Source organism: Panthera uncia, unplaced genomic scaffold, assembly GCF_023721935.1.
Source record: "Panthera uncia isolate 11264 unplaced genomic scaffold, Puncia_PCG_1.0 HiC_scaffold_81, whole genome shotgun sequence".
Taxonomy (NCBI): Eukaryota; Metazoa; Chordata; class Mammalia; order Carnivora; family Felidae; genus Panthera; species Panthera uncia.
Window position 1 is genome coordinate 2,272 of NW_026059990.1, and position 19,316 is coordinate 21,587.

Sequence of the window (19,316 nt, forward strand, 5' to 3'; positions counted from 1 at the left end):
CTGCCCACTTCCTCCCCACTAATAGCCCGACTCCTGGTAAAGGTTGCATGATGCAGACTCTCCCAAGCAGTGGGAATGCACCCTCGATCCCTTACTACTAAGGGCTATTTCCAGGCCCCTCTTGAAAGAAGGTTAGTGGGAGCCCGGAACAGAGAGGCAAGCTGCCGGACCCTACGGAGCACGCCAAGGTGGGTTATTGGTCCCCTGCAAAGGCGCCCCTATACTGAACACTCGGCGTGCGCCGCAGAAACCCCCACACCTCCAGGAAGGTCAACGCCCCAGCCTCCTCCCAATTTTGGCCCAGCCCAGCAGTCTCTCCGGGACATAGCGCAAACACAGGAGCTGGAGGTGGCATTATCCTTAGTCTCTGGCCCCTAGCCCCTCCCCAGATCTTCTCAGCGACGTGGGAACCCGGCTGAGGAATCCCGGAGGGTAACCGGAACCGCCCTCGATGAGGCCTCTCTAGGAAATTGGGAATTTCACTTGTCGCTAGCAACTCAGTTCACGTTTATTGGCCTGAGAACCAAAAAAAAAAAAAAAAAAAAAAAAAAAACAAAAAAAAACGGAAGATGCCCTTAAAAAACGTGGCGGCACTCTAGTCACTACAGCTGCCTCAGTAGTTCAAGAAACTTGGCATAGTCTTCGGCCACTGACTGGCCTTCACAAAACGACTCCATCCGGTCCACTTCGGTTCTTCGAGGACAGAGCTACCTGCCCTCAACTATAATGGCGGCGGTGCCCAATTTGGCTTCTTGCCCCTAGGGAAGATGGCTGCCAGGTGGCTTCACTTAGTTTCTCACCACCCCGGAAGACGGGGATCGGCGATTGGGCGGCGCCCGAAGGCTCCGAGAAGAAGGCCCTCGGCGGTTGGACAGTGCTGGGTAAGGCTGGTTTTAAAGGAGCCGGAGGTGGGAGCCGTCGAAGACCCGGGATCCGCGGGAGGCGGCGGTGAGCGGCGCGCGGGGGAGGGCACCGAGCGGCTGGAGAGAGGGCGGGAGGAGGGAGGGAAGGAAACATTTGAACCATCTGGTCCTGGGCTGGGGAGAGCACTGGGCGGGGAGCCGGGGAGGGGTGGAGGATGGGGTCGGTGGGTGGGACCTCCCGAGATTGGAGTGAAGGGGGTATCTGTTTGACAGTGGATCCCCGGGGATCCGGACTGAGTTCGTGATGCTCAAGCTCGGGCTGCCCCTGTCTGAGTGGAGCTTTGCGGAGCCCAAACTTACAGGGAGAGGAGGATCCTCGCGGCGTCTGATTGGAGGAACCGCGCTGTAGGATTCTTTCCACAGGGATCCAGTGTAGGGGATCTGGTGGGGCGGGGGGTGCCGTCGGTGTGTGAGAGTATTGCTTCTGAGTTCTCGGCCACTCGCTGGCAGTGGATGAGGAGTGCAGAGGGATCCGGCAGAAAGTGAGCCTCCCAGGACCGGGATCCCAGCTGATCCCGGGGGATCTCAGGGCGGATTCTAAAGGGACAAAGGCCCCACCAGGAGGCTCGGGGCCGTGGGAGAACTGGGGCCGCTGCAAGCCAGGTTCTCCCGGGAAGTTCCAGTCTGGGCGCGGGTGATCCACTGATTTCGGGCGACGGCAGCGGGAAGACACTCGCTCCGGACGGCCAGCCGGGGGCGCCCTTTTACGCCCCAGGGCCCCGGCCTGTGGGCTACCGGGAGCCTTGGGCGGACCATGAAGGGCGGAGCCCCAGGGGAGGGGCTGGCCCTCACTCCCCGCTCCCCCGCTCCCCCCCCCATCCCAGGCTGCAGCCTGGGATCCCCCAGGGACTCCCCGGAGCCGCCGCTTCCCCCATGGACTTGCCCGGGGACTCCAGGTGAGAGCGCACCCCGCCCGCCTGTCTTGAGCACGGGAAACGGGGAGCCTGGCGACCGTACCGGGGAAACCGCAGAGCTAACGACAGACCCAGGCGACTGTCTTCTGCTTCTCTCATCCTCCAGCCCACCTGGCCGGCCACGTCTGTGCCGCCAGCCCCTGGCTCGAGCATTATGGGGAGCCAGGAGCCCCAAACGGCCGAGGCTGCAGTCTCTGGCAGCCCCTTCGCCCTTGGAAAAGGCCTCTCGGCGGGTCCTGGCTGTAGTGCTGGAAGATGTTATGGCTGCCCGTATGGTGAGCCCCCTGAACTGAAAGGCCCCTTCTTCCTCAGGTCCTCTCTTCAGTACCAAGGTGAAACTAGATCACTAGTGAGGATAATTGAGGTCCAGATACCTCATTCTCACACCCTGCTCAGGCAGTCTCACTAATACTAGAGTTCTGCTTAGCTCTCAATCCAACCTAGATTTGGGCAGAGTCTCTGGTGCCCATTCCCCACTATCAACCCAGCATTGGTGGTTCAGTGGTAGAATCTCGCCTGCCCCACCATCAACCCTGTTGGGCTGCAACCACATCTCTACACTCTTAAGTATGAGAAACCCTTGCTTTCTTCCCGGGCAAACTTTTAGGCTATCCTTGGGAAGCAGGCTGAGGACTTTGGCTCCATTGCACAGATTAGAAAAAACTGAAGCCCCAAATAGGGCAGTGACTCACCCAAGGTTACTCTCTCCCTTTCATTTCGCCAAATAGCCAGGGTGAGATTACTGCAGCTCAGGACACTGTAATATCTGGCCCCTGATTCAGTTCAACTCACTTCTTTGGGTTCGTAAGTGAATTCTAGCCACAGTCTCTGTCACTTTGATGGCACAGGGCACTGTTAGGTTCAGGGAGGCCCTGTCCAGTCTGACCTCAGTCCATCACCTTGCTCTTGACACTTTCTCCTCAATTAGGTTCCCCTGGTGCCCCAAGAAGAGACCACCACCCCACAACACCGCAGCAACCGCCGAGATTCTGTCCGAAACCAGCCGCCTGCCTCTCCATCCCAACAGGCTACGTGGTCCTCGCAGACCAGGTGAGCATGGCAGGATAGAGGGTAAACGGGATACAACTGAACCCCTCTGATATTCCTGTGTCCTCTCTAGGCCTCCCGACCCACTGCACTTATGCCGAGAGCCCTTGAGCCGCACCCACCGTCCCCCTTCTACCCTGAGACGGAGATCAAGGACAACCCCTGGCCCAGAGGAAGGCCCTTCACAAAAGGTGGACTGGGCCCCCCAGCCTACTCTGGTGGTGATGCTAGAAGACATTGCCAGCTCAAGACCCGCAGCTGAGGTATGAGTATTTTGGGGTAAGGATGTCAGGGCTCGTTCAGCTGGGGTAGCTTTTGCTCTGAGTAAGGAGAATATTATTTTAGATGGAAGACATCGAGGAAAGACCTATATGGAAAAGTCTTTGGTGTGAACCCCGGCAGGCCTTTGGAGACTTGAGAGGGTCGGAATGTGGGTAGCTAAGAAGGCTGAAGGGGGCTTCCTTGCCTCCCCCAAAACATTCTTTGTTTACACCCAGGGCTTTGCTGATGAGACTCCCAACTTCATCATCCCAGCAAGAAGGTGAGAGGGCTGGGGAAGGAATTATCGAAATGTCCAGGCAACACCTGTTACCCAGGCAACTAGAGTTAGGGGCATCAGAATTTACTTGTCCAATCCTTCCTTGTAGCACCTTCAGAAGCCTTAAGGGACAGGGGAGGTGCTGGCTCAGGTGGGATCTGGACCTGGAAGCTCCCTCAGCCTTTACCTTCCCCTTAACCCCAGAGCCAAGCCCATGACCGTGGTTCACCAGCCAATGCTTCCGTCCAGGGACCTGGATCCCCCATTCCAGCCATCTGCCTTGCCTGAAGACCCTCTGGAGAGCCCACCAGGAGGTAAGGACTCAGAGGGATGAGATTTAGGGCTCTGGAAAATCCTAGCTGAGTTTAAAAGTATCAGAGGCAAAGGTGGGGGTGGGGCTTAACTCCTTCCCCTCAGGGAGCTCAGTGTGTGAAGGTGGGGTGTAGACTTCAGAGGTCTGAGGTTCAATTCCTCAATTTAGGACTTAGCTTTTTAGGGGTGGGCTTAGACTTCTGTGGGCAAAGTTTAGTGTTTGGGGGAGGAGCTGAGGCTACTGAAGTAGGGCTTAGACACCTGCAGTTGAGGAATGCCCATCTGAGCCTCTCCTTTCCTTAGCCCCGGATCCTGTACTGGAGCCCCCATCGATCCCACCGCCGTCCAGCCTTTTACGCCCCCGCCTCAGTCCCTGGGGCTTGGCTCCCCTCTTCCGTTCCGTCCGCTCCAAGCTGGAGAGCTTTGCTGACATCTTCCTCACACCCAACAAAGCCCCACGGCCCCCACCCCCATCACCTCCCATGAAGTTGGAGTTGAAGATTGCCATCTCAGAGGCTGAGCAGTCTGGGGCTACTGAGGACACTGCATCTGTCAGTCCCCGGCCCCCTATCCGCCAGTGGCGGGCCCAAGACCACAATCCCCCAGCACCTCTTTCTAAGCCCTCTCTGGGCCGAAGCCACTCCTGCCCCGATCTGGGGCCCCCTGGCCCAGATACCTGCAGCTGGCCCCCTGCTCCACACCACCCGAGCCGGTCACGGCTCCGGCGGCACACTGTGGGTGGTGGAGAGATGGCCCGAGCCCCACCACCCCCTCGGCCCTGTCTCCGGAAAGAGGTCTTCCCTCTTGGAGGAGCGGGAGGCTCTCCTCCCCTCATCACATCTTGTTCGTCCACCGCATCTACTTCCTCCTTCTCTGAACCTGCAGAACCCAGGTAGTGCTCTCAATAAACCCTTCTTAAAGCCCTGGCCACAGTCTGGGCCCAGCCTCCTTCCCTACTATCCAGTGGGCAGGAGATGGGGATATTGCTATGAATATTATTTGTCCCTGAGCCTTGACCTTATCTGCAGGTTGGGCTCAACCAAGGGGAAGGAGCCAAGGGCCTCAGAGGACCAGGTGCTTTCAGACCCTGAGACCAAGGTAGGAGTAGAGATGGGGGGAGGAGACAAGTGGGACTCTGAGTCCATGCTGCACCCTTATCCTCTGCCCTGTTTTTGCAGACCATGGGAAAGGTTTCTCGATTCAGAATACGCAGGACACCAGTCCGTCCTCAGCCAAACCTTACACCAATGGGACTGCCTCGACCAATCAGGTGAGTGGCTCATTGTACATGCAGCTGCCTTGGCCAAATAGGTGTAGGCTTGGACCCTCTGAAGTGGGGCTCTGTCTTCTCTCAGGGAGGAGTCAATTTGGTCTGAACATGGTTTGCACTTAGAACTATATGTCTGTCTCAGGCAGCACTCCTGGCCTCAGTGTGTCCCAGAAACTAAAATATAGACCACACCTTGCTTATCCTTTTTTCAGGGCACAATGGCCCTGGGTTTTGCAATGGCCTCTGCTCTTTGCTCCCAGGTTGAACAAGAAGGAGTTCAGCTTAGAAGAAATTTATACCAACAAGAATTATCAGTCACCTACAACCAGGAGGTGAGAAACTCTGAAGGCTTGGGGGTAATAGAGGGAAGGCTGGAACCAGGGGCCACGCTGGTAACCAGCACCCCTCCCTGCCTGGTCCAGGACCTTTGAAACCATCTTTGAGGAGCCCCGGGAGCGCAACGGGACTCTGATTTTCACCAGCTCAAAGAAGCTTCGGCGGGCTGTAGAATTTCGGGACAGCAGCCTTCCTCGATCCCGGCGGCCATCTCGTGGAGTCCGGGCTGCAGCTGGCAGGACCCTTACCTCCAACCTGGCCCCCAGCCCAGATGTGGGACCTCTGCTGCAGCAGCGGCTGGAGGAGCTGGATGCCTCACTCCTGGAGGAGGAGGAAGTGGATAGGGAGCATCCCCATCGGACCTAGGAGCTCCATCTGTTTGTCCGTCCATCCTGAAGCATCTAAGGCAGTTATATTTTTTTCTTTATATTTCTAGTAAAGTTTTCAATATGTTTCTGATTCTTTTGTATGTCTCTGGCTAAGTTTGAGATTGACTGACAGTACCAGCTGATGTTTTTACTTTGGCTCCCAAAGACTGGGAAATGGGGGAGGTGCCAGGGAAGGCAATGAGGGTTTGATACGGGAAGTGGGGGAATGGTCATCGGACATACTTCCTTGATTTAAGAATTTTCCTGTGTGGAGGGATACTTGAGAATCTGTTCCAGAAGATACTGACTCTGAACCCTGGGCAGGGTTCTCTAAATTCACTTACATCAAGGAGGAGACTGAAGGACCCAGAGTGGACCAAGGCCTTGATCAATATGGCCCTGAATTCCTCTGAACATGCAGGCCAGGATTTGCTTCTGGATTCAAGACATAAGAGTAATCAGCTGTAATTGAGCACCTACAACAACCTGTCATGTACTTGCCCTGCAGATAGCACTATGAGAGGGAATTTTACCCATTTTACACACAAGCAAGCTGGGGCACCTGGCTGGCTCAGTTGGTAGAGCATGTGACTCCATCTCGGGGTCATGAGTTTGAGCCCCACATTGGAGGTACAGATTTTTTTTTTTTTTTAAGTAAAGTAAGGAAGCTGAATGTGTAATGAGATGTCCTTGTTAAAATGGTTAACCCAGGCAAGCAGAGGCCAGAAGTGGCATTCTCCATCTTTGGTAACTTAGGGCCAGAACAGAGCAGTGGCTAAGAGCACAGTTAAGGCTTCTTGAGCCCAAATCCTGTGTAGGAAACTCAATGTGTATTAATTCCCCTCCCCCTCTGTAAAACGGGGCTAATATCAGTACCTTCCTAAAAGAACACTTACTGTCAAATGAGTTAATATGTGAGAAAGTGGCCGTGGCCGGCACACAAGTGCAAAGTGTTTCCTATTAGCACGTGGAGACCACTCTCCCACGCAATGAAACGATAATGAGGACGCAGCTTCCTTCTAGCGCGTCTGGTGCTCGCAAGGCATGCCGCGTGCTCGAGCCACCCGGCACCGAGGGGATCCCGCTGAGTTGCCAGCCGCTCAACAGTACTGCCAACGCGCGTGCGCGAGAAAGCCAGGCGGCCTGTGGACTTAAGGCAAGCGGCGGAAAGGGAGAGGCGACGTAACTTGCTTTCGAGAGGCACTTTCCGCGGCCGCACGCCGCCCAGCGGCCAACCGCCTCCTAGAACTTGCGCACCACCTCCTGGCTCCTAGTCTCGACGCTGTCTGAAGACGGGCCAATGAACAGAGAGCAGGAAGAGGCGGGGTCACCTGAGGGACCGCCCCAAGCGCTTACTTCTAACCAGTCTAGTCACAAGACCTGATGAAGGGCGGGGCTAATCTGACGTATACCCAATCCAAGATTTGAGGGCGGTTACATATTACGCATTCCCCGGAGCTTGACTCCGCCCTTCGCCTTGACGTACACTTCTCAACCTATCAACGACTAAGCTTGTGGAGGGGTGAGGGGAAAGGGGCGGAGTGTGGGAGGAGGCCGAGAGAGGAAGGAGGCGTAGGCTGAGGAGGAAGAGGGAGGAGGGGCAGGGAAGTCCTGACGAAGAAGAGGCCCAGGACTCCAAAGGAGACAACAGGAGGGTGCGCTGGAGCTACCCCGCTGCCCAACGGCTGTTCCGGATCCCTTACGGCGCAAGTCAGGCAGAGACGGAGGAAAGGAGGAAGAGACTTTTATGTCGGCAGACAGAGAAGCTCTACCCGTCACCGTTGCCTCACATCCGGGGCTTTGGAGGGCTGGACCCGCGGCCCCGCCCCCCCCCTCGCCTTTCATGGCGACCGGAGGCGGAGGCTGGAAGAGCTGGGCCTGGAGGAGGCCCCTTTAAATCTCCTTAAAGGGGCGGCCACTGAACTCGGCAGACTACATCGGCAGCCTTAAAGGGGAAGCCATCGAACAGAAGCTTGACAAATTGAGAACTGTGCTGTTGGGAGAGCTGGAACGAGTGGGGATTCTCACCGCCGTTTCTCTCCCACGCAAGAAGTCCTTTAAAATCAGCTTAAAGGGGAAGTGGCCGCTTGTGGAGGACCAGAAACTTAACTCCCGGGCCCTTAAAGGGGCGGCCTGCTGTTTGGAGGACCCTGGACTCCTTAAAGGGGTGGCCTCTTTTAGCCGGAGGACTTGAGACACTTTTAAAGGGGAGGTCTACGTTTCGGGGCGAGCTTTCGGTCCCTTTTAAAGGGGTGGCCCTTCCTCTTCCTCGGGGAGACTTGTCTCGACCCCTGGCAGGGGGCGGCCACTGCACTAGGCCGGCTGGACACCATCGGGTCGTTTTAAAGGGGTCAGGGGCTGGACAACTTGAGGCCTCGCCTTAAAGGGACGGCCGCCCCGTTTTCAGCGTCTCGGCCCCGCCGGCCCCACAGGGGGGGCCCTCGGGCTTGTCGCCCCGGGGGCGGCGCCGGCTCCCCGGGCCTTGGCCTTGGGGCAAGCTCGGGGCCAGTAGATCCTGCTTTAAAGGGGAAGCCGTGGCCTTTTCGTCCCTGTGCAGCCGCCAGCGCCGCGCCTGCGACCCCGGGCCTGCGGACAGGTCGCTTCGGGCCCCGCCGCCTCCGGATGCGGCGCTGAGGGCGGTCGCCATGGAGACGGCAGCGGCCGCGGCTCCGGGCCCGGGCTGGGCCGCTGAGGGGGAGCGGCGGCGGCGGCGCTGCTCGCGCCGAGACCGAGACCGGGAGCAGCGGCGCCGCCGAGGTCCCGGCGGCGACGCGCCCCGGGCCCTGTTGGCCGCCCCGCGCGGCTCCTCGTCGTCCTCGTCGCCGCCACCGCCGGCCAGGCCTTGGTCGTCAGCCTCGTCTGGAGAGCGGCCCGGAGGCCCGAGACGACGGCGGCCTCGTCCCAGGCCTCGGCCCCCGCGACCCCGAGCTCGGAAGCGGCCTGCCGGCTCGGGCAGCCGCGGGGAGGAAGAGGAGGAGGAGGAGGAGGGGGGCGCAGACGACGGGGAGGCCGAGGAGGAGCCTGAGGAGGAGGAAGAAGAAGAGGAGGACTTGATCGATGGCTTCGCCATCGCCAGCTTCGCCAGCCTTGAGGCCTTGCAGGTGGGGCCTGGTGGGGCTGGGGACCTTTGGGGGCTTCAGAGGGGCAGGGAGAAGGGTATCGTGCCTGGAGTGGGTGGAGTTGAGGGGGGAATGCTGGCACCCCAAACCAGAGCAACCGGCTCCTCTGGCCAGGCCTCTGCCCCACCCTGGGGTGGGAGGAGGTAGAGTTAGTCTCCAGGGACCAACCAGGTTATCTGGTCTGAGAGCCACTTTGGTAGCCTGGTCACCCCCAGAGAGGTCGGGAGCTTTCCTTTCTCCATCTACTTTAGTCCCACCTCCTCCTCCACAGAAGGATGCATCTCTTCAGCCCCCAGAGCGACTGGAACATCGGCTGAAGCATTCTGGGAAGCGGAAGAGGGGGGGCTCCAGTGGGGCCACTGGGGAGCCAGGGGACAGCTCTGATCGGGAGCCTGGCCGGCCCTCTGGGGATCGGGCCCGAAAATGGCCCAATAAACGGAGAAGGAAAGAGGTGAGCTTGTCATAGATCCTTGTCCTTTAAAACTCTGGGCAGAACGTCCTTCACATAGACCTGTTTTTCATCAGTAATGCCACTGCCCATCGTAAACAGTGATTTTATTTTTTAAGGGCAAAGAAGGCAGAGCAAATTTGAGCCCTCTACTCCTCAGTCCGGGTCTGACAGAGACATTCCTACAGTCAGACTTTTCTGCTTTTGGTTGGCTCTGTTTCAGACACGTTGATAATTCAGAGCTGTATCAAAGAGATTTCACTGAATCGTAAATGAATTAGATAGGGTCTCAGCCCTCTCTCTTGAGGCAGTAGTAATCTCCCAAGAAAAAAACAATCTGTGAACAAATACCTAGACCAAAATCTGAGAAGCTGTAGAAGGCAGAGGTCTGGGAGAGATGCTGTAGAAACCCACATGAGGAAGCCACTCATTCTGCCTGGGGGATGGGAGGAGGGTTGTGGTTAGGGAAAGCCCCCTAGGATGTCTTAGTCAGGCCTTGAAGGATAGTCATAATTGTGTTAAGAGAAGAAACGAGCCAAGTTGTTTTGAGCAAAAACACAGAGATGTGAGAATGTATTTGGAAGATAGAACATTGGGAACGGTGGGCACTAGCAGGAGAAGTAGCTGGAAAAGGATTGAGCATGTCATGAAAGACCTTGAGTTCTTTGCTGGGGAGTTTAGACTTTATCCAAAGGCCTTGCCAGTCAGCCTCCCTTACCTCTGGACTCTGGTCTTTCTCAGGCCTCCTCCCGTCATTCTCTGGAAGCTGGATACATAGTAAGTGCTCTCCACCTGTACTGGTCCCTCCCCTCTCAATTCCTCTTTGGAAGTCCCCTCTCTACCTTGGGCCCCACTCTTCTTCCCTCTTGTGACATCTCTGTCTTTCCTTCTCCCCAGTGCGATGCAGAAAGCGATCTGGACGAGAGGGTGAGTGGGGGTAGAACTTGTGGGGTGGGCAGTGTTACAACTTGTAAAATGTACTGCAGCTTAAAGGTCTCCTATGTGCAGCAGACAGAGCCTCCCCTTGAGTGGGGAACATAGGTTAGGGTGGGCCAGGATTGAATGTGGGGAGGGGGAGGGAGATTGAGAGGGTAAATGACTTCTTTTCTTTAGTAACTAGCGCCAGATGAACAAAGATTAGAAAGCCCATGTTTCGGTATCCCACGTTTTTCAAAGCCTTTGGAGATACCAGTGGTTCTCCACAGAAATCCTAGGTGACTGTGAAACTAAGCTGGTCCTTCCTGCTAGCAGTTAGTCTGCTCTCACAGATTAGAGTCCCAAGCAGAGATTATGGCAGTGAAGATTCTAAACTGTTGTGGTCAGTGTCAGAACAAGTCTTATAAATTAGATTTCGGTTTTTGCATCAGGCTTGACGTGCTTGTTTTGAAATAATGTGTTGTAGCAGTTGATGCTCTACTCCTATAACTAACTGAGTTTGTATTCCCTGATGTGTGTCTTGTTTTAGCTTAAAAAGTTGGCTGGACAGGGGCTGTGGTGAACCAGAGAGTTCTTGTCTGTCTAAAGGAGGTGACCACTGTCTAGTTCTAGCTAATTTCATGCAAGAATAGGAGCCAGTTTTTAAGAGAACCTGCAAGTCTGAGTTTTTATGAGGACGTCTTGCATTTATCAGCAATTAATTTTCAAAGATTTTGCTAACACTTGTGGACCAAACTGATCTGTAAGTCAGGTAGACATGTGGGCCAGCAGTTAGTGATCTCTAACATTTTTGCTTTGATGTGTCTACTTCTTTGCTATGTAAGTTCTACCTTGATTCAGTTCTCCTGGTCTAATTTCAGGCTCAGCTATCCTACCCTTTTCCCCAAGGATAGGCCCTCTGGAGCCCATAGTCTTTGCTGGATTTTAGCTAAGCTGGTGAAATAGACTTATTACCATCACTTATTCCTAGCAGGCTCTAGAGGCTGTTAGCCTTCCTGGGTTAGAGCCTTCCTGAGCAGAACCTGACCCTGTCCCTACCCTTCTTCCCCAGGTCTCCGATGATGACCTCGATCCATCCTTTACTGTCTCAACCAGCAAAGGTTGGTCTCAAGGGCTGGGGCTGGAGACAAGGGAGGGAAGTTGGGTGAGCGTGGGCCTCAACTGAATATGTCTGCTGTCCTGTCCCCACAGCCTCGGGCCCCCACGGCGCCTTCAATGGGAACTGTGAAGCAAAACTCTCCGTAGTCCCTAAAGTGTCGGGCCTGGAGCGGAGCCAGGAACAGCCCCCAGGGCCCGACCCGCTGCTAGTGCCTTTCCCCCCGAAGGAACCACCGCCTGCACCGGCCCCTCGGCCTCCTGTCTCACCCCCTGCACCCCTGCCGGCCGCCCCCAGTCTGCCACCCCCACCCCAGCCCCAGCTGCAGCTTCGGGTCTCGCCCTTCGGCCTCCGCACTTCTCCCTATGGCAGCAGCCTGGACCTCAGCACTGGCAGGTGAGTGGTCCAGGGGTTTGGTCTGATCTGGAAGGACCTGGTCATTTTGGCGCCAACCCCTGCATTCTGTGGCTGGGACATGGGATGGTACCTGTGGGATGTGACTTGAAGAAAGGATTCCGAGGCTGAAAAGTTCTAGAGACACTGGGTGAAACAGATTTAAAGAAGTTACTTGCTTGCAGGACTTACCAGAACCTTTCCACCCTACATTCACATGCAGGGAAATCCGCTTTGTGCCGTTTCTCAATTTTATTTGCTGGTGAGACCTTCTTGCAGGGCACATCTGCTAGGAATACTGTTCTTCAGAACATACTTTGGGAAATGCTGACATGATGATTAAGGGTGCTGGCTTTGGTGTCAGTCAGACCTGGACTCAAAATCTTGCTCTGCCACATAGTGACTGTGTGATTTTTGACAAGTCACTTAATCTCTCTGAGCCTCCATTTCCTCCTCCTGTAAAAAGAAATAGCAAGAGTACCTTCATCCTAACAAAGCTATTGTGAGGATTAATTATGAGTTAATGCAGTGTTTCCCAAAGTGTGTACGTGCATCGTCAGTGGTGCGTGAGATAATTTGAGCTGTTACGTGAGTAAATTTTTTTCAGTTGTTACTTGCTTTAGAAAAACATGACTAGTATCTCAAACCCTTGATTTCACATGTGTGGCTTGGGCGAGGCTAAGTGAAAAGCCAAGAAAGAGTTAAATTAAAGAAAGAAGTAAATGGTACAGGTGGTTGCACGGACGCAGCAGCGGTTGGGAAGGTGGTGTGACATGTTGGAGATTTGGATTAGCATGTAAAGCAGGTGCCAGCACTTGACCTACAGTAAGTGCTTGTTAAAGGGTAAGAATCACTGACACTATTATTATCATTATCGATGCTGTTCTATTGTTGTCATTTTCATTATCGTTCTTTTTCTTATTCTTGAGAAAACTAAGGCTCAGAGAGGGGCAGTGACTTGCTCAAGGTCACCCAGGGTGTCAGTGGCAAGACGGGCCTAGAATTCAGGTCACCTGACTCCTAGGCCAGGCCAGGGAGGTGCTGCTTCCACTGTCTTAGGGTGGGAACCCAGGTGGCTTAGGTTGTAACTAAGCGGCAAAGTGAACGACATGTTTCGTGCTGCAGTTGAGTCAGAAAAGGGCGCAAGTCATGTGGCCAGAGACGTCCGGGCAGCTGTGTGGAAGAGATCTGGAGAGGGAGAGCGTGGGGGTCGCTGGGTGTGGGAGGTACCTCAGTCTGAGGATGGGCTCCCTGGGCGGGGGTGGGGGTCCTGGGGGCCGGGTTCTACCACCTTCCATGTTGGAGAACCAGGGTCAAGGTATCGCCCAGGCTTCTGACCCCCTCCCGTCAGAGCTGGCACCTCCCAACCCCTCACTCATCTCCCCACTTCTCTCCCCAGCTCTTCACGGCCGCCCCCCAAGGCCCCGGCCCCTCCCGTGGCTCAGCCTCCCCCCCTCATCATCCTCTTCGTCCTCTTCCTCCTCATCTGCCTCCTCCTCGTCCGCGCAGCTCACCCACCGGCCCCCCGACGCCCTCACTGCCCCTGCCTTTGTCCACCCACAGCTTTCCCCCCCCTGGGCTGCGGCCCCCCCCACCACCCCCCCACCCCTCCTTGTTCTCCCCTGGCCCCACCCTGCCCCCACCCCCACCCCTGCTGCAGGTGCCAGGGCACCCTGGGGCCTCAGCCGCTAACGCCCTTTCTGGTGAGTTTGGGGTCCTGGCCGGGGGGGTGGGGGGCCATGGCCCCGGGCTTGGGCCCAGTCGGCTTTGGGGCAGCTGGACCTCAGCAGACATCAGGGCTTGAGGAGGGAGTGGCTAAAGGCCAGAAGGGAAGGCCAGTCACCTGGGCCCAAGGAGGCTGACCTGGTGGCGACAGATATTAAAGCCTTCTCCCCCTCCCCTCCCACAGAGCAGGACCTGATCGGCCAGGACCTGAACTCTCGCTACCTGAATGCCCAGGGTGGCCCCGAGGTGGTGGGGGCAGGGGGGCTCCGCCCGGCCCCTGGCCTTCCAGTTCCACCAGCACAACCACCAGCACCAGCACACCCACCAGCACACCCACCAGCACTTCACCCCTTATCCCCCGGGCCTGCTGCCACCCCATGGCCCCCACATGGTGAGCTCCTCATTGGGCTGGTGATGAGGCTCAGAGACTTGGGGGGGAGGGTGTGGCTTCCAGGGGAAGATCACGGGTCCCTGGCTGGCAGCTTACTCTTCCCTTCTCTTCCCTAGTTTGAGAAATATCCAGGAAAGATGGAAGGCCTTTTCCGGCATAATGTGAGTGTGTGTGTGTGTGGTGTGTTATGTGATGGATGCATCAACGCGTGTGGCCCTGACTGTTGGGGATCCAGTCTTCAGCTTAAAAGCAAGAGCCTTGAGCCTGGGAGAGCTCCCTGGGGGATTTTAGGGTGGAGGCCAGAGGATCGATGGGCAGACGAGACGTGGGCTGCCCCTCCACCCCCAGCTGGGACTAGTCCCCTTCTCTCCACAGCCGTACACGGCCTTCCCTCCCGCAGTGCCCGGCCTCCCTCCGGGCCTCCCGCCGGCTGTCTCCTTTGGCTCCCTGCAGGGGGCCTTCCAGCCCAAGGTGAGCTCCCAATCCAAGTACCACCACCTCCCACCCTGTACAAACCCAGACGCCCCGGATCCACATCCCTCCTTCCGTTCCCCAAAACCACACCCATTCTCCTGTCCTCCCCTTGTGGACCTAGATTTCTTCAGAGCCAATGCACCCTCCCTGTCCCAGCCCCCAGCTTGGTTCCAGACCCCTTTTTATGCCTGGCGCCAGCTCTCCTGACTGATCCCTCCACTCCCCTTTCCCAGAGCACGAACCCCGAGCTGCCACCACGACTGGGGCCAGTGCCGAGCGGGCTTCCCCAAAAGGGGACACAGGTGAGGGGGGCCAAGGCAGGTCCTGGGGGAACTAGAATATCTGTTGAGGGAGAGCAGGGTTGATTGAAAGTGAACGACTGATTCCTGCCTTTAATACACGATCGGGGGCATCCCTGAGAATCTCACGAGAGGGAATTTCTGTAAAGGACAAGGTTTACCATGCATGAGGAATAGGAAATTTCATGAAGTTGTCCCAGAAGTGAGCTTACTAGGAGAGTAGTTTTTGTAGGAGTTTTCTAATTTTTCAAGTTACAAAATCCTTTTTTTTTTTTTTTCAAGTGACATCACACCAGGAAGTCCTGTCCATAAAACAATGAATGAAAAGATAAGCTGCTCCTTTGTGAAGTGGCACAGGGAGCAGCCTTAGAGCCCACGGCTCTGGGAATGTCATGAAAAGCACGGGATGTGTTTCCTAAAGGGTAGACTAGACCAGAGATTTTGCAACCTCTTTTAGCAGCAGTAAAGGTTTTTTTTACTAGAGGAGTCTTCAGCAGAGTCTCACTATGTAAAGCTGTTAGTAGGATAGGTTCTGAGATTGAGAAAGCTGCCTGTTTGCCTCCTCACTCCCCAGTCCTCGAGGCAGGGGCACGTCCTTGGGGCCTGGTTCAAGACCTTAGTGCTGGAGGGGAGATACCCAGAGTGGGAGAGATGGGGAAATCAGTCTTGACAGAGGCAGGCAAGGCCCGAGGGAGCCACACAAGTGCTCTGGTGTTTGGGTGGGGATTGGGGACTGTGGAGACGAGGTGCCCAAGACAGTAAACAGGTCTGAATCGCCGCCAATCTCTGCTTTGCCATCCCCAGATCCCCGACCATTTCCGGCCACCTTTGAGGGTGAGTTTGGTGAGGACCTCAGGCTGCATGAGGCTGCGGGCTGGTGTCAGGGTGTTTGGCTAAGGGCGGGTCTTGCTTGGGAATGAGCGAGAAGCCCAAGACATGGAGGCAGCCAGATGTGGAACAGCAGAAAGGGAAAGGCTTACAAGCTACAGACCTGGGTTCTGATGTAACTGGCCGTGGGACCTTGGGCAAGACAGTTTATCTCTCTGAGCCTCAGTTTCCTAGGCTGTGAAATGAACCTAGTCATCCCTCAGTTGTAGGGATGATGAGTGGGGATGTTGTGTGGCAAGGTTGGGCCTAGGACCAGGCCTGGAGTGGGCGATGAGTGAACGTTCTTTCCTTCCCTTTCCCTTTGGTTATCCTTCTGGGGCGGCAGAAACCAGGGAAGTGGTGTGCCATGCACGTGCGCGTGGCTTACATGATCCTGAGACACCAGGAAAAGATGAAGGTACTGGGGCCGGAGGGCTGGGGAGAGCGAGAGTGGGCCAGCCTGAGCCCTGGGCATCTGCCTTTGGCAGAGCTTGGCCGAATTGCTTGGCTCTGTCCCGGTCACTGCCTGAGCATTTTCACAGTTAGTACTAGGTTGTCTGGCTAACTAGGGGGAGGTGGTCTGAGAAGGCTCTGAGAGAGGCAGAGGCTAGGCACCCAAGCCCCTTCTTGGCGCCCGCCAGCCCTTGGAGGGGACCTAGGGGTGGAAGAGCAAGAGCGGGACTTCACCTGGCTCCTCACTCACCACCCCTCTCCCTGTCCCACGCAGGGCGACTCCCACAAGCTTGACTTTCGGAACGACCTCCTGCCCTGCCTTCCGGGGCCCTATGGGGCCCTGCCCCCTGGGCAGGAGCTCTCCCACCCGGCCGCCTCCCTCTTCACTGCGACTGGTGAGTCTGGCCAGCCCTCTCAGGGCCTGAGGTTCCCTGTCTATAGCCCAAGGCCCACCTTGCGCCCACTCAGCCTCACCAGAATCTCCCACCTCTCTGCCCCAGGTGCCGTCCACGCTGCAGCCAACCCTTTCACCGCAGCTCCCGGGGCCCACGGAACCTTTCTGAGCCCCAGCACCCACATTGGTAAGAGCCAAGGGCATGTTGGGCAACCCAGGCCTTGTCCCTGACTTCAGGAGTTCTCAAGCTGGGGATGGAAATTAGACTTGAGAGGCGGCTGGAATGGGGGTAGGCCTGGTTCCACTTGATTCGTGACCTTGGGCGAGTTACTTTAACCCCTCTGAGCCTTGATCTTGTCACCTGTGAAGTGGGATAGGGAAGGGAGAAGCGATTGCCAATCTCTGCCACCTCAGACACTGTCTCTGAAATAGCCAGTGGTAGGGGGTATAGTGTGCCACCTGGGAGAGGAGGGTGGAGGAAGGCTGTGCACGCCCAGGTGAGAACATAGTCGCTGGCTCCTAGCAGTCTTGTCAGGCTTCGTGGGGAGATTTAACTCGGGTCTGTGTAGACACAAGGGAATTGAGCCTGATAGCATAGGATTAGGTGTTCCTGGAAGAGGAAGTTGTGAGATGTTCCCCTAGCGGGGTAGGTTAGTTGTTCTGACTGGCTATGTGCATGAAGTTAGGGTCAGGTTGGGAAAGGCCCTGCATGCCAGGTGGGAGGAAGCCAGCAGAGATCTTCGGGTGAATGGTTTGCTCTAGAGCCAGTCTGGGTGGCTGGTGTCGGGGGATTGTGGGGTAAGACCTTGACCTCTGGAGTCAGAGAGGCCTTGGGCTGGGGGTACCATTTACTGGCTAGATGACCGTTGGCAAGTCACTTCACTTCTCTGAGCCTGTTTCCTCATCTTTAAGTGGGAGTGATCCTGTCTGCCTAGTGGGGCTTGTTGTTTGTGAAGTTAAACAACACGATGCATGTCAAAGCCTAGTGCCTTGCCAGGCCTAAGGAGGTGTTCAGCGCCTGGTGGTTAAAACCAAGACCCAAGCGGCCGAGAGCTCTGGGGCCTGCTTGCTAATAAGCTGCCTCTTCCCTGCCAGTCTTGGTGCCTGATCAGAGCCGGCTGCCGACGCTCTGACCATTCCCCTTTTCTCCCACAGATCCCTTTGGGCGTCCCACAAGCTTCGCCTCTTTGGCTGCCCTCTCCAACGGGGCCTTTGGAGGCCTGGGCAGCCCCACATTCAGTGAGTGCGGGTGGGGTGGGGCGGGTGGGTGGCTGTGGCAGTGGGCTGGGGAGGGGGGGGTTGTCCCTGAGTGGGGCCTCCTCCTCGTGGCTCCTGTCACTCCCTGCTTCGCCCTCTGTCTAGACTCCGGCGCCGTCTTTGCCCAGAAAGAAAGCCCAGGGGCTCCACCAGCCTTCGCCTCCCCGCCAGACCCATGGGGCCGCCTGCACCGCAGTCCTCTGGCCTTTCCTGCCTGGGTCCGGCCCCCTGAGGCCGCCCGGACTCCAGGCTCAGACAAGGAGCGGCCTGTGGAGCGGAGAGAGCCCTCTATCACCAAGGAGGAGAAAGACAGGTGTGCTTCCCCGCCCCCCCCCTCCCCCCCCCCCCCCCCCCCCACTGCCCACACCCCTGGCCCTCCCTCCCCGAAGCCTGGTCTGGTCGCAGCCTGGTCAGACCACTGGAGTACCTCCATTCTTTCCCACAGGGACCTCCCCTTCTCACGGCCCCAGCTCCGAGTTTCTCCTGCTACTCCCAAGGCCAGGGCTGGCGAGGAAGGGGCCAGACCGGCCAAGGAATCAGTGCGGGTAAAGGAAGAACGGAAGGAGGAGGCCGCCGCCGCCGCCGCCGCCGCTGCCGCCGCCGCCGCCGCCGCCGCCGCCGCTGCCGCCGCCACCACCGGGCCTCAGGGCCTTCACCTACTGTTTGAGAGGCCCCGGCCACCCCCTTTTCTGGGCCCTAGTCCCCCAGAGCGCTGTGCTGGCTTTCTGGAGCCAACCTGGTTGGCAGGGCCCCCTCGCCTTGCTAGGCCACCCCGCTTCTATGAGGCTGGCGAGGAGCTGACTGGACCAGGGGCTGTGGCTGCCGCCCGCCTCTACGGTCTGGAGCCTGCCCACCCCCTGCTATACAGCCGCTTGGCCCCGCCACCGCCACCTGCTGCGGCCCCGGGAACCCCTCACCTTCTCAGCAAGACCCCCCCAGGAGCCCTTTTGGGGGCACCACCTCCACTTGTGCCCGCCCCCCGGCCTAGTTCCCCACCTAGGGCCCCTGGCCCAGCCCGGGCTGACAGGTGAGGGAAGGGGAGGGGCGGGGGCCAAGCTCCATCCCCCTTTCCTTTTGACAAGGTCCTAGAGCTGAGGTTTCAAGCCAGGGCTAGAGGGCAGAGGTCATGACCTCACCAGCCATCTCTGAGGTCATGGAACCTGGGAGCAGAAGCCCCAACCCCCACAAGATCAAGCATCAGATGGACCTTGGGGTCACTGGGAGGGCAGAGGTCACAATCCTCTAGAGAGAGGGGTGTGTGTGTGAGTGTGTGTGTGCGCGCGTGTGTGTGTACATGGGAGAGATGAGAGTGGGGGTCATTTCAGAGGTCATAGCTCATGATCTCCTGAGGTACACCATCGCCCCCTCTGAGGGCCCCTAGGCCCTTGGCCTGCCTCCCCAAGGGCTCACTAAGCCAGAGGCCAAAGTGCCCCCCCTCCCCTTCACCTACCACCCAAGTCCTCATGCCCTCTCAGGGCTGGGGGAGGAGGGGCTAACGGAAGGGGGGTTCCATGTACATATTTATCTCCCCTTCCACATAGCCCCCCAGACCTTTTGTACATTTTTACAGGGGTGCCCCTCCCAATAACCCCCCTTCCTGGTTAATTAAATCCTCAGACTGGTGCTGTGTTCCTAGCCTCTGGCCTCTCTGTGGGGGGGAGGGGGGATTGTAGAGGGAAGAGCTGGGAGGGGACAGGCAGGAACCCAGGGCTTATCCCTGGAAATACGGAGTCAGCGGGAGACAGAGCAACAGGGG

At 57.2% G+C, this 19,316-nt stretch overlaps 2 protein-coding genes across 3 annotated transcripts; both read left to right on the top strand.

The window, feature by feature from the left end:
- Positions 1-806: 806 nt before the first annotated feature.
- Positions 807-5,799, top strand: LOC125918453 (proline-rich protein 14-like). 2 transcript variants are annotated; one of them, XM_049624451.1, is made up of 12 exons: positions 807-948; positions 1,748-1,819; positions 1,944-2,112; positions 2,766-2,887; positions 2,958-3,147; positions 3,382-3,425; positions 3,627-3,736; positions 4,038-4,626; positions 4,763-4,832; positions 4,913-5,004; positions 5,265-5,336; positions 5,427-5,799. In XM_049624451.1, the coding sequence occupies exons 2-12, from the start codon at positions 1,797-1,799 to the stop codon at positions 5,704-5,706; spliced, it is 1,761 nt and encodes a 586-aa protein (XP_049480408.1). In that variant the 5' UTR covers positions 807-948; positions 1,748-1,796; the 3' UTR covers positions 5,707-5,799. The 2 variants fall into 2 exon arrangements, with proteins under 2 accessions (XP_049480408.1, XP_049480409.1); XM_049624452.1 differs by having other exon boundaries at positions 3,672-3,736.
- Positions 5,800-6,845: 1,046 nt separating this feature from the next.
- Positions 6,846-19,189, top strand: LOC125918452 (autism susceptibility gene 2 protein homolog). Its single transcript, XM_049624450.1, is given in 21 exon segments — positions 6,846-8,809; positions 9,099-9,278; positions 10,017-10,052; positions 10,173-10,202; positions 11,263-11,311; positions 11,403-11,703; positions 13,100-13,148; positions 13,150-13,221; positions 13,223-13,403; positions 13,610-13,683; positions 13,685-13,816; positions 13,933-13,977; positions 14,192-14,287; positions 14,524-14,592; positions 15,394-15,423; positions 15,803-15,874; positions 16,184-16,304; positions 16,410-16,490; positions 17,459-17,542; positions 17,666-17,873; positions 18,006-19,189. Coding segments are annotated over 21 exon segments (2,952 nt in total). The 5' UTR covers positions 6,846-8,353; the 3' UTR covers positions 18,592-19,189.
- The last annotated feature ends 127 nt before the right edge of the window (positions 19,190-19,316 follow it).